Source organism: Rhinopithecus bieti, unplaced genomic scaffold (assembly GCF_001698545.2).
Source record: "Rhinopithecus bieti isolate Rb0 unplaced genomic scaffold, ASM169854v2 scaffold_38527, whole genome shotgun sequence".
Classification (NCBI taxonomy): Eukaryota; Metazoa; Chordata; class Mammalia; order Primates; family Cercopithecidae; genus Rhinopithecus; species Rhinopithecus bieti.
In genome coordinates, this window is record NW_016816004.1 from 37,049 (window position 1) to 50,767 (window position 13,719).

The 13,719-nt window shown below is 39.0% G+C and overlaps 1 protein-coding gene and 1 pseudogene across 6 annotated transcripts; both read right to left on the minus strand.

The window, feature by feature from the left end:
- Nucleotides 1–1,881: 1,881 nt before the first annotated feature.
- Nucleotides 1,882–9,440, minus strand: CLDND1 (claudin domain containing 1). 6 transcript variants are annotated; one of them, XM_017854261.1, is made up of 6 exons: nt 9,221–9,440; nt 8,026–8,069; nt 7,504–7,813; nt 5,292–5,402; nt 3,463–3,600; nt 1,882–3,290 (listed from the first exon to the last, which is right to left on the minus strand). In XM_017854261.1, exons 1-6 carry the CDS (start codon nt 9,225–9,227, stop codon nt 3,070–3,072), a joined length of 831 nt encoding a protein of 276 aa, XP_017709750.1. In that variant the 5' UTR covers nt 9,228–9,440; the 3' UTR covers nt 1,882–3,069. The 6 variants fall into 6 exon arrangements, with proteins under 6 accessions (XP_017709750.1, XP_017709756.1, XP_017709752.1 ...); XM_017854267.1 differs by having other exon boundaries at nt 8,026–8,076; nt 9,221–9,435; XM_017854263.1 differs by having other exon boundaries at nt 8,913–9,223.
- A 2,024-nt stretch (nt 9,441–11,464) lies between these two features.
- LOC108516677 (60S ribosomal protein L38 pseudogene) lies at nt 11,465–12,194 on the minus strand (annotated as a pseudogene).
- Nucleotides 12,195–13,719: the final 1,525 nt, after the last annotated feature.

A 13,719-nucleotide genomic window follows, 5' to 3' on the forward strand; every position in this document is an offset into this window, starting at 1 on the left:
AGAATCCCTTGAACCTGGGAGGTGGAGGTTGCAGTGAGCCAAGATTGAGCCACTGCCCTCCAACCTGGGTGACAGAGTGAGGCTCCATTTCACAAAAAAGAAAGTTTTGCAATGAGCAAGATTAGGTTAACACGTTTCCATTTTTGGTGAAATTTTACATTAAAATGACCTGATCTATCTATGTTACAGTCAATTGAACATGACAGGGTCTATAGGTTTTAACTGTGCTAGTCTGCAATTTGGTGATGTTTCTGGAATGGAAAAACAAACTAAATTGATAAGATTTGTGGTCATCTCGTTCTTCTCAAATCGTATGACTAAATGAGTTCACCTAGGAGTGATTTGTCAACTCTATCCTTAATGCACGTGTGCATGTGCACGCGCACACACACAAACTACAGCAGATAAAATTTTAACACATTCCCATTACATTATGAATTTGAAATCCTAGTGTAATATGATGCAGACAGAAGGCACACTTAGTGTTATCTGAACAAATAAATTCTTCTGGAATTCCTTTTTGTTGTTGTTGTACTAAATTCTAGTGTTTTATGGCTATACTTAATAAATTTTGAAATGAGTCTTATGCTAAAAATCATAGAGGATATTTACCCCCATCATTTAGTTAGGAGCTTTAGAATTAAGGTCTTCAAACATATTTCTTAAATTGCCACAAAATTAATGCTGAGGCCGGGCACGGTGGCTCATGCCTCTAATCCCAGCACTTTGGGATGCCAAGGCGGGTGGATCACCTGAGGTCGGGAGTTCAAGGCCAGCCTGACCAACATGGAGAAACTCCATCTCTACTAAAAATACAAAATTAGCTGGGCATGGTGGTGCATGCCTGTAATCCCAGCTACTCGGGAGGCTGAGGCAGGAGAATCGCTTGAACCCGGGAGGCAGAGGTTGTGGTGAGCTGAGATCGCACCACTGCACTCCAGCCTGGGCAACAAGAGCCGAAACTCCGTCTCAAAAAAAAAAATTTTCGTTCTGAAAAATCTGAAAATTAATTTTTTACTTCGGAGTTGTTTTCAAAGATTAAATTTAATAGGATCTGCTTTGCCAGATTTTATCTATTAGGTTGATCAAAAATGCTTGAATATGAGCAGTTTCATACAGTACAACCTGATTAGAATCAGCTTCACATTAAATGAAACAATGCAGCCCTATATATTCCAAAGAAAAAAGTATTTGCAGGAAAGATAACCTCAGCTACCCTGCAACATGCTAAAAATACCAACTACAACACATATGCAGCACCAGGTGTTACGGTGCCAGCTTCCCATGTAACTCTGGGGTAGTAAGAAGCAGGGACATAGCTTAAAATAACCGACCAATACAAAAATGTCATGCTGCCAAAAATTTTCTTATCCCATTCGCAAAGGTGTTTTGTTTGTTCACTTAGCTTTTCCCTTTTCCACCTTCCACAGAAGGGACTGAAGGGTAATGAATCTTCAAGAATTAAGATTAGATAGAAACCTGAGTAACCAGCCATTTCACAGGCAATAATTGGCTACTGAGTAATGCTGGCTTTGTTCTAAGTCAGAAGCTGACTTGGTTATTTACTATAGAACACAAACATCCACAGCCACTAAATGACTTTACAGAAAACTAGCCACATTAAGTATGACATGTAATGATAACAAAACTACTTTTGAGAACATAGTTTAAAATTCTGAAAAATAAAAGATAAAGATTTTCTTATTTCTAATAGGGGGAAGGGGTTCCCACATTTTCCAGAAGATAAAACAAGAGACCCAAACACAGGACATGACAGCCCCGTACAGCAAGACGCACTTTCCACAGTCAACCAGAGATTCCCTCTACTTCTTTATCCTAAAGTGTTGAGATTTAAATCAATTCAGACTCTACATACAATTCTTTGAGTCTCTTTTCATTTTCAATTTTATTTTTTAAAAAAGACATTGAGGTTATGGTAAGAAATTATGAAGTTACTTTTTTAATCTGTCAATTGCTACAGTAGTGGAATAAATAAATAAGATTTTTTAAAAGTTCAATGTTTACAGACATAAAAAAAAGTGACTGAATTAGAAGACATTTAAATAATGTTGATACACACCAGGAAGGGATTTAGGCAAGGAAAGGCACATCATATTACCACAAGAAATAAAGACCATAGTTGGAGGTTAATCGACAACCAAAACTTTAGATCTTGTGGTAGGTTTCCCAGCTCTGGAGGGGTCATTATGGTGAAACGTTCTTTATGGTACTGGGCTGGAACAAATAAATAGCAGTTGGGGAATTTTACTTTGTAACTGTAATATAATGTTAAAAAGAAAGCACACTTTTAATAACCCTGGTATGTGAAGAGGAAATAAAAAAATCCAAAACAATTTGGTAGTACTGAAAATCCTATGGAGAGTTAAAAATAATAATAGTAATATTAATCCTCGCCCAGCTGAATTGGAATTCTTGCAGTTACAAAGTTAAAATTTCAAGTAAACACTGTATTTTTCACTTTTGGTAGACAGACACAGTGCAGATACAAACAGCTGCCATATCTCACCTCGGATGAAGCTATGTGTCAACACTTAGGGAAAATGATCTTAGATAATTTCCCAATTTTACAGAGCTTAAATCTTTGAAAATAGCACTAGTACTGCTGGCTGACTGGCTATCTACAACAGCAAAGTGAACATAAAGTTTTGACAAAGATGAGAGGTTTCCCCAAGAAACTAATATAGAGTTTTTAGTTGAACAAATACAGTTGCTTTAGTTTTACGGAAAAGTCTAACAGACATTAGCACAACTTGTTTTGGGTCACATTCCTACTGCCAATTTTCTTTCATAAATCTGTGTCAAGTCTTTATCCAGTTCTTTCTGTCTACGCCTAGATTAGTTTATTTGAAAGATGGCATCACTTAAAGTAAACCACATAAATTTTAGTGGTATTAAGTGTGTATTTAGTGGTGAATGTGTATAAATAAAATATTTTCATAATAAAATGGTATATCCACAAATAAAATTAAAACAATTGAGAGGTGGGGAAAATATCAGTATTATTTTAAAAAAATAAAAATGGCAATTGTAAAGCAGGCAGTTTCTTGCTCATGCCACACGATATGCCTTCATTAAGGTGTACTCTTTCCGGTTGGTGTGGGCAGCCCAGATGAAGAGAGCAGAAGCCATGAACTGTAAGGGAGCTGAGACACAAGCCAGGCAGAAGGACCATCCAAATTCACCGGATACATTGTCAGGGAGCTCTAGTTTCTGGTGGAGTAGTTCAATTCCAGCAACATAACAACTTACTGAGCCCAGTGTACACAGACCTTGGGGGAAAATGTAGAAAACAAAACAAAACATGGCTGGGTAAAAGCACAGTAAAGAGTTTTTCAGGCAATGAGACAGGGCAGTTAATACATGAACATTTAAGATTTATAATTCTTTGGTCCCTAAAGAGACAGGAAGAAGCTAAAAGGTAACTATGGTGACAAAACCTACCTGCAAGGAGATGGAGAATGCCCGTGGCAATGGTGGGATATAAGCTTCGGCAAATGCAAGCACAAAGTCCAATCAAAGCCCCAAAGCACATCAAACCTAAACTCACAAAAGGTAAAAGGAACTGGCAACGCCAAAGATCTGATTTTTAAAAAGAAAGAATAGAAATGTTACCATGATTTCAGACCACTTTCCCCACAATGGCAATTTCTTTCATATTCTAATTAGATCTTTTCTCAAAAAGTGAGAAAGTATTTTAACATTGAGGCCTCTTTTCTAAAGCACAATATTCAAAAGGATGCTAACCTTGTCCTGATAAAAGTAAAAGGACACTAACAGGTAGCAATTACTGAGGGTTCACTATGTTCCATGCTATGTTTGTCTACACATTTTCTGTATTAATCCTCCCAACAACCCTAGAAAGTAGGTACAGTCAGCCCTCCATATCTGCAGGTTTTGCATCCACAGATTCAACTAATCAAGGGTTAAAAATATTCAGAAAATAAATAATGATACAAATTTACAAATATATAGTATAACAACTATTTACATAGCATTGATACTGTGTTGGGTATTATAAGCAATCTAAAGATGATTTAAAGTATACAGGAGGATTGTGTAGGTTAATATGCTAATACTATACCATTTTATATAAGGTACTTTAGCAACCTTGGAATTAGCAGGGGATCCTGAATCCAATCCCTCATAGCTACAGCTGTATTATTATTAATTCCATTTTGTAATTTAGGAAACTGAGGCAAGAGTCATAAATAACTTGTAAAAATTACACAGTAAGTGGTAGGGCCAGGATTTGATACAAATATCAGTCTGACTCTACCTACCAACAATATCTAGGTCTTTACAGGATCTAAAGGCAGTAATAACAGGTAAATTAATGGTAATTATAAATGACCTGTCTTATAGGGCTGTTGAAAGAATATACATAAAGCACAAAGCTGAGAATCTAAAGGTAGTTTTAATTATCATAAATCCCTCAGCAACAGGGGAAGAAAACCTGATGACCTTACAAAAAATGCCATTCCATTTTCAGACAATATTCCTTATTAGAAATGTATTCATATCAATCTTCACCAAACTTTACCTTTTGGTGCTGGTTTTGCTTTCTGGAACTTCTTAAGTGTTTTTCAAGCTTACTTTTTTCAAACTCTCCTAGTAATAAACTGCTTGCTACACATTCTCTTTATAAAACTGAATACCTACACCTTATTCACCCTTTTCTCTTACAAACATGGTCATTCTTCTGGGCAAGTCCCTATAGCCCTGAAAACTGAGGCTCAAATCTGAAGACAGTATTTCATGGGCTGCCTGATCATCAAGGAATAGGCTGTTCCTAATAAATACTTTCATATTTTTTGACATCTGCCCTTTAGTTACTATCACCTAAGACTGGATAAACACTTCTGGCAGGCCTGACAACTCACTGACTCATTTAGAGCTTGCAGTCAACTTTTTTCACATATACGTATCTGAACTCAAGCAGTGGAAAGTGTTTAATTCAAGTAGAGGAATTTATAAGTTATCTCAACTAAATTTCCTCTTATTAAATGGGCCCACTAATAACATCTTTTAAAGGTCTAGATCTCATCATCCAATGAAGTAGTTGCCCCTGTCAATTTCAAATCATTTGAAATTTGGTAAGCAAGTATCCACCTTCTAAAATATCAACAGAATAGAGTTCATTGGATACTGTTAGAGATCTCATTTCAAGTTGGCACAATCTACTAACTCACCTTATTCCAAAACATAGTCCAAAAGAGACAAATAAAATTATCTTTGTTCCCCCAACTGTCCTGGTGAAATCAAATACTCACAGGTCCTAAGTAGATCAATCCCGCTATTGTGGTTTCCGGGATCAACAAATTTCTCCATGAACTGCTCAGTTAGTGTGAAACTCACACATTTTGTGACCACATCAAATGACTCTGGAACAAGAACAATTGCCTGTTGTTTTAATTATAAACATTTAACAAAAATCTCTTTCAGTAATTATTCTCTGAAGTCAAAAGTAAAGGATGTTTCCAGAGGGGTCAGCAACTTCTCTGGCCCTGACTGACACATAGGTTTCATAGATGTCCAATAGATGCCACTGGTTCTCAGTGGCAAGTGAAGACATAGACACAGGGAAGAAAAATAAAGTAGAAGCAGTAAAATGAATGGCAGAATAGCTATGTAGAAAGCCTAGGAAGAAGGGGAGGGAACAAAGACAGAAATAAATAGGAATGTTGATCTTCTCATCCAACCCTGCTTTACCAACCATATCCCTATCTCAGGGAATGCCAACTCCACCCTTCCAGTTCTTCAGACCAGAAACTTTAGAGAATTCTTGTACATTTACACTCCATCAGGAAATCCCAGGAATTCTTCCTTCAAACTATGTCCAGAATCCAGCTGCTGCTCAGTGCTACCATTCTGGTGTGAGTCATAACCATCACCTAACCTGAATTACTTCTATAGCCTCCTAACCATAGTCTTCTAGCTTCCACCTTTGTCTGCTGCCTCTGTTCTCAACCAGGATGACCAAAGCATGGTTCAGCATTGTACTTGGAATCAACGCCAAAGTTCTCATTATACCTACAGTTCTCCAGGACTTGCCCCAGTCCCACTCCCAAAGTAGGTCTTTGACAATATACCCAACTTCCCGTCTCTCCCTCCATTCCAGCCCAGTGGCTTCCTTACTGGTCCTTGAATATTTCAGGCATGCTCCTGCCATAGGGCCTTTGCAGTAGATGTCCTTTCCAACCTAAATGACTTCCTCCCCATTTACCCATATGGCCAAATCTTTTGTCTAGTCTTTAACTACATTCTTTAACTCAAGTGGTGTCTTCTCAATGAGACCTACCTTAAGTATCCTATTGAAAATCATAACCTATGGCCACCAATATTCCTTTTCCCACATATTTCCAAATCACTTTTGTGTTCTATTTTGCCATAGCACGTGTCATTTTTTAACATACTAAATAATTGTTTATTCTGTTTATACTGTTACATTCCGTTCATTGCCTGTCATCCTTTATTAGAATGCTAGCTCCCCAGGAATAAGGACTTTGTTCTCTTTCCTGATGTTCTCCCAGCTAAAAGGCCCTGGAACATGGAGGCATGCAATAAATTATTTGTTTAACGAATGACTAAATGGTAACACTCCAATATCAAGTGCTCCTGTAACCTCACAAGTCAAACTGAACATTTTACAATGAATTTTAACCAACTTTCTCTCCTTTTCTTCCAAATTACCTCCTTTTTCTCCCAGATACAGTGACATATTATCATCCTTTTGATCTATGGTAACACAAGCCTGTTCTGCTATGATTTGAATACAACGCTTCCCCACTAAGTGGACAACAGAAGTAGTCATTAACGTTGTTCCTTACAAAGAGTTCTAAGGCTACCATTTTAATAACTGGAAATTAAAATCTTTAAGTGTTAAATAAGAATGCCTGCAAAATAAACCTGAAAAACTTAGTTTTGTTTTGTTTTATACTTCTGTAATACCAATTTCGTAACCTACAAACTCTGCATCAAGATTGCTGTAAAACAGTCTCATAATTACACAGATTTAAATGTCGAGCTGGTCAAATTATATCCCCTAAGACATAGGGGTAAATGATAGATATGTATTATAATACAGCTAACCCATAAAAGGACAATTTGTTGAGTTGATTTTCGATGGTAGTCCTTTTACTAGTTACCAAATATTTTTAAAGTCTTTCTATGTACTTTTCCAACTATTTCTTTATGACATGTGTTAGATTAATAAAAAGTATTTTAATGTGTGAGTAAATAAAAAAAATTTTAATGGCTTTCCCAAGATAAGAAAAGTTCCTCATCCAACCAATATTGATGAGTACCATGGTAATGCAAAGAAGTTGGGGAGAGAAGGCAGTAGAAAGAGAAAATACACATGATTTATTTCTTTAAGGAGAGAGAGAACCAATAAACCTGCTTACATGTAACTGGGCAATCACTAGGTCGTTTTGTCTATTATTAATCAGGTAAAGAAGAGAGAAGTTAAAAGAAGAGAAATACCTGTCCTTTCTGGTGGGCTATACCAATGCATGTTTTTGGGTATGGTGATACACCGTCTCCACAATCCCATTGTGCCATTGTATCGAAAAAGTGCATCATTGTAAGTCTTTTCATCTGCCTCATCACTAATGAATTCATCCCAGATGCTTTTATTCAAATCACTGGAATTTTCTTGAACTGGACTTCGATATTCATACCAGAAGTCTGTGCCAATGGAGGCTGCCATGTAGATGGTGGAAATGAGGCTAAGCACACAAGCAATTACAAATGCTGTAGCAAAACGGTTATCCATTCTGGCATTCAGACTGCTCTGTTTAAAAGTTGAAGAAAGAAGAAAGTTAGTCTTAAAGCACAAATAAGAAAGACTATTTTGAATTATTCCAAATGCACCCTTTACCCAATTCCCCATCCCTTCGTACATATAACCATTAAGAATGTTTTTTTTTAGAAAGCAAGCATGTTTTTAATTAAGCTTAAAACAAAACTCATTCTCATAAAAGTACTTATTGAATGCTCACATACCCAGGATGCTACGGAGACAGAGGTCTTGTTCTCTAGTCTATCACCTGCATACTAAAACAGACAACACTGAAATGGACATACACATTACAGATACAAACAACAGACATGCCCATGGTCAGCAGTGTTACCGTGCACACATTTTAAATCACAGACTGAATTTCTGCACGAGCTGCAGAGGATTAAGTGTTCTGGGTTTGAGTGTTAAAAAGACACAGGAAAAAGCAGTGGAAATTGGCTTCTCCCAGTTTCCTCTGAAGAGGGAAGCCTCCTAAAACAAAGGTAAGAGTCAGGAGCCATACGGAAAACAGAGTTGAAGAAGTTTGTTAACCCCGAGGGAAAGGTTGTTCTAGGTGTATAAAATAGCAAAGAGAACAATAACATATAATAATGCTAGATAGCAATCTCTCCCTAATCCATTAAAGCTAAGCCACGCTTCTTTACGTTGCCAAATGCTACACTCCTATCTACTCTCCCTAGTCCTTATACTTCTGAACCTCCTCAACTGAAACCTTGCTCTCTCCCTAAACCCTAAGTGCAACATACGTCCGCAAAAACTAAATGATCCCTCCTCAGCCAGACAGAAAACTCTCAAAATATCAACACTCCCAAGGCGTGGACAGGGCTCAACGGCAGTAGTAAATGGCCGCGGTAAAATGACTCAAGGCGGATCGCGCTGAGCCAAATACTACACGGCAAGTATACACCGTGACCGCACCAAAGACCTTACAAAGGTGCACGAAAACAGACTCGCAAACTGGGGTTGCTGAGTTTGGAAAATTGGAAGTGACTCAGGAAAGATAAGGGCAATGACAACGATAACTCAAAAAGTTGGATTTGCATTTTGATTTTTTAAAAATCCCCCCTTCATCCTGGTGCTCTCAAATGACCTTAAAGGGTCCCAGCACTGGGAACGGCGGTTCTTCAAAGCCAGACGCCTGGAGCGGTCACCTCCCGGGCCTCACGGCGGGGCCTGAGAAGGCCAGGGCTGGGGCGGGGCAGCCGTGCGCGGCCCCCAGCCAGAGTCCCCCGGTACCCGACCAGGCCCCGCCCTAGAGGGCTCGGCCCAGGGACAAACCCGCCGCTCGGAACCCGCCCAGTCCCGACCACGCCCGGGAAGGGGGCCCCTCTTCAAACCGCCGGGAACATCGAACCGCGACGCGACCCCCGCCCAGCGACGCAGGTCCCGCTCACTCACCGCCCATCCTCCTGCTCCGCCAGCTTCACCCTCTAGCTCAGACCACAGCACCCTACTCTCCCCGCGCCTCCTCTGACGCACTTCCCTGCAGAGCCCGCCCCCTCCATAACTCCCGCGCCTCCGCCTCCGCCCCCACTCCGGGCCGGGCCGCGGCCCGGGACCGAGGGGCCTTGTGGGAGTTGTAGGAGGGACAGACTGAAAGCTGTCTGAGGCGGCGATAGGCATGCTGGCGCCGCGCGCGGGGCATTGTGGGAGATGTAGTTCAGCTCCTCAGGGCAAGCCCGTGCGCTGAAGGGAAGGCTGTTGGATTCTTGCATTTTAGGGAGGAAGGAGCAATGGTCCAGAAAGTAAAGCGGACCGGTTTCCGGTCACCTCTAGTCAATGATCGTGACCTGTATAACTTAGGTCTGATTTTTAGGCCTGTGCTTTCCCTATCACACCACCCTGCCTCTAGATTTAAGTATAAATGAACAAAAATGGGATTCTACTTGTGAAACGTTGACCCGTTTTATTTCCCTCTCCCAGAATCCCTCCCATTGGAGCAGAGTCCTTCTCGTTTTATTGCATAAGTTTAGGCTAAGAAGGATGTGACCTGGCAGACAGTATCCATCAAGAATGTAATGACATTATTTGGGTTTCATAAAATGTGTGTTTGTAGCTGCCTATTTTTTATGACAAGTGATACTAGTTTTCTACTGCAGTAATGTTGTTCCTTTTAAATTTTTTTTCATTTAATTTAAAAAATATTAAGTTAATAATACTGAGAATACCAGATATGTCAAAAAATGAATAAAAAATTGTGGGTATAGTAGGAAAAAGACTGAAATTTGGGGAACATCACTCAAGCAGATAAGGTCATGGACAGCATTGGAGATTGCAGATGATGTGTGGCACACAGGCAACAATGTTTCTGAGCCCTCAGGTTTAACACAGAAATTCATGGACAGGAAGCAGGGACATCTTAACAATAACATGAGTGGAACTATTAACGTGCCCTGGGACCAGCAAATGGTGGATTTCTCAACAGTAACCTACAGAGAAAGCTGACTAAAGGACCAGAGGGTCTCTCAAACCTCCACTCTGTCCCCTAATGCCTTGTAATTTAGCACAGGAGAAAGATGGGAGCTTCAAGGTGATACTAAATTTCTACCACTTGGACAGATTAAAGGCATGATATGTTTCTCTAAGTGTAGTTACATTTCTTTCACCTGAGTGAACCGATATTCATATGCAGCACATAATAAGCTAGTAGCCAAATATATTCTAACATGACTCTGGATTTTCACATACAGCATACAATCAAAAAAAATTTGTCAGAGGCACCAACTAGAGAAAGTGGCGGAGGGGCACAGGCAAATTGTCAGTGTGTAGTAAGACGCATAAATGCCTTTATACTCCAGGAAATGTCTTCATCCATTAGCCTTCATTAGAAATCCCCTACTTTCCGCCGGGCGTGGTGGCTCATGCCTGTAATCTCAGCCCTTTGGGAGGCAGAGGCTGGCGGATTCGGAGGTCAGGAGATGGAGACCATCCTGGCTAACACGGTGAAAACCCGCATCTACTAAAAGTACAAAAAAAATAGCCAGGCATGGTGGCGGACGCCTGCAGTCCCAGCTATTTGGGAGGCTGAGGCAGGAGAATCGCTTGAACCCGGGAGGTGGAGTTTGCAGTGAGCCGAGATCGCGCCACTGCACTCCAGCCTGGGCGACAGAGCAAGACTCCGTCGCAAAAAAAAAAAAAAAGAGAAATCCCCTACTTTCGGATTTACCTCTCCACTGAGATCTTGTGGTCAGTAAACCAGGCAAAAGAGAAGTTTAAAGGAGAGTAAAGAAGAAACAACTTCAGTCTACAGATAAAGGAACTAGAGAGAGTAACTGACTTGGTAGCAAACTTGGATATTAGAGTAACTGACTGCCATGGTAGCACACTTGAATATACTCGTTTTGTGACTTTGGAGAATTAACTTTCTTTAAGTCTCGGTTGTCTTTTCTCCAAAATATGGATGTTGACAGTAACATCTATCCCACATGATCATTGAGAAGATTGAGAAAATACATATACAATGCCCAGCACAGGACCTGAGGCTTAGGAAAGAATCATTAAATTATTAGTATTTGCAAATATTCGTTAAACGTCTACAATATTTGAGTAAGCTTAGTGAAAACAGCTTTTTTGTTTGTTTGTTTTTGTTTTGTTTTGTTTGTGTTTTTATATTCTAATATAGTTCCAGTCAGTGTGGCTGGTTTATTTCAGCTCCTTCACTGCCAAACTAGGAGACAGGGACTGCTTCACTTTCTCTGCCTTCTCTTTGACACTGGTGACCAGGATATAAAGATACCTGCCGCATCGAACTTTAAACTTCACATTGTCCTTATTTTTCTTGATCTTAACAGATTTGGCATCCTTTGTCGGGCTGTGAGCAAAGTCCTTGATTTCCTCAATTTTCGGAGGCATGGCGAAAAGGCACGCAGGGAGCAGGCGCGGACCGGGACAGCGAGCAGCGACCGGGAAAAAAGGACGAAAAAGACAAACAGCTTTTAAAGCTCCTGGATTAACCCTAGAGGCTACCTCTAAATAGAGATAAGCCATTTATAGAGATAGGTGTTCCTGCTCGTTTCAGCAGGTTTGAGAAGCTCTGGACTGACCACCAAATGACTAGGAAAGATTTGCCAGGGCTAGTATTTTGGGCATCCTTATTTAGCCCTGCTCAGTAGATTCCCAGGCCTGGGTTCATATCATACACAAGTCGTCATGACTCAGGAGGTGGATGTTTCTGGGAAGACCTGCAAAGGAGGATGATACTTGCACCCTTCAAGTCTTCAGAATGCCTAGAAAATACTCAGGACGCATTTCACTGACCAACCTAGTGTGAACCTGGAGGTGTCTATGTGTTTGTGGTTTCGATCACCCTGAGAGAGGACCTGAACGGCCTCTTTACACCCAGTTTCACCAACCACACAACCGTATTTCTGGTTTATCGCTGCATCTTTGGTGTTTCCTAATTTCTGTTTATGCTTGTTTGTTGTATGAGTAGGTAAAATAAATCCTTAATTAATTAATGGAGCTAAATTTCTACTTCTGCTTCTTACTCTGCTGTTTGAGAAACGGTAGCTAGCCTCATATTTTCACAAATATGAAAGATGATTTTGTGCAACCATGTGGAGATTATGGAATTTAGGTTTAAAAGCAAAGTTAAATGAGGCATCTAGCTTAACTTGTTAAAGGTGGTTCTAGTTTCAACCGGAAGGCATTATAGTTATAGCGCATTTAAAATCAAACCGATAACTGAAAATCTAGATACTCAGATGTTGTAACTTGTTTTTACTATGTACTTACGAAACAACCCTTCACACTAGAATTTCCATCAATACCAAATTCTCCAATACATTTAATATTATTTTATTTTAATTGCACATTTTAGAAATTAAAAGTTATATCTACATTATAAGATATATTTACATTATGTTTTTTCATGTAATTTTTTTCCTGTTTGCTTTCCTTATGAACTTTAGAAAGGAAGAAAATGGGAATATATACAATTCTGGGTTCCAATCAAAACCATTTTTAAAAATGTACCTGTCTTTGAATTTCCTTGCACCCATTCACTGTAGAACAATAACAGAATCAAGATCAAGGCAAACAGAAAAATGCATCTAAAATGTCTTTTTTTTTTTTTAGCAGTTCCAGTAAAGTGCCACATGTAGTAAAAAAAAACTATAATTTTTAGATGCCCATGCTTCTGAAAGACAGCGAATGAGCCATATGTAAATGCGGAGTTTAAGTTTAAATTATCCTTTATTTTAAAATTATCAATGGATCTTTGGTTAATGATCCCTTTATGGACCCCAGGGTCCTCATTAGTAAAACAGTTGTACTAATGATCATTAATTTCACTTTACAATTTTACACTCTAAAATTTTACAGTTTGTAATTCTACTGGAAGAAGAATAATGCAACTACAAAATACAGTTTTTCATAGATCCACAGCATTAGAGTTTCATTGCAGAATTTATATACCCTATACCTCAAGCCTGGGCAATGTACTAGAAGCAGAGATAGTGGCAATTGTAGTTTGCAAAGGAAAAGGAGGAAGACTATGTGCATTCTGATTAGAAATGATACCAAAAAAAGCCCTTGCTATTTCAAAGATTAACAGTAATTATGAAGGTAAAATTATAGAAGGAAACTTTTTTGATTTCTTCTAATTGACATTTATTAGTATAGAGTTATGAGTATGAATTGTGGACCTCCCAAAAATATCTTTTCAAAAAAATCTTTATTGCAGATAAGAAACTAATATAATAAATTAATTTAATTATTAATAAACTTAAGAGTCTTCATTGAGGGAGTCCTCTTCTCATCACTATCCATCATACTTATTATGAGTCCCTGATAGTGATATTTTTCACATGTATTCGTTTGCAAGTTGCTTCTGATTCAACAAGATGTGCTAAGTGAAAACATTAGCATAAGTTGACAAAAAAATATGCTGCATTAAC

Coding starts and splice junctions, on each gene's coding strand:
- CLDND1 (XM_017854261.1), bottom strand. Junction 5,403..7,503: donor TAGCCCACCAGAAAGGACAG/GTATTTCTCTTC, acceptor TTCTTGTTCCAG/AGTCATTTGATGTGGTCACA. Junction 3,601..5,291: donor GATTGATCTACTTAGGACCT/GTGAGTATTTGA, acceptor TTTAAAAATCAG/ATCTTTGGCGTTGCCAGTTC.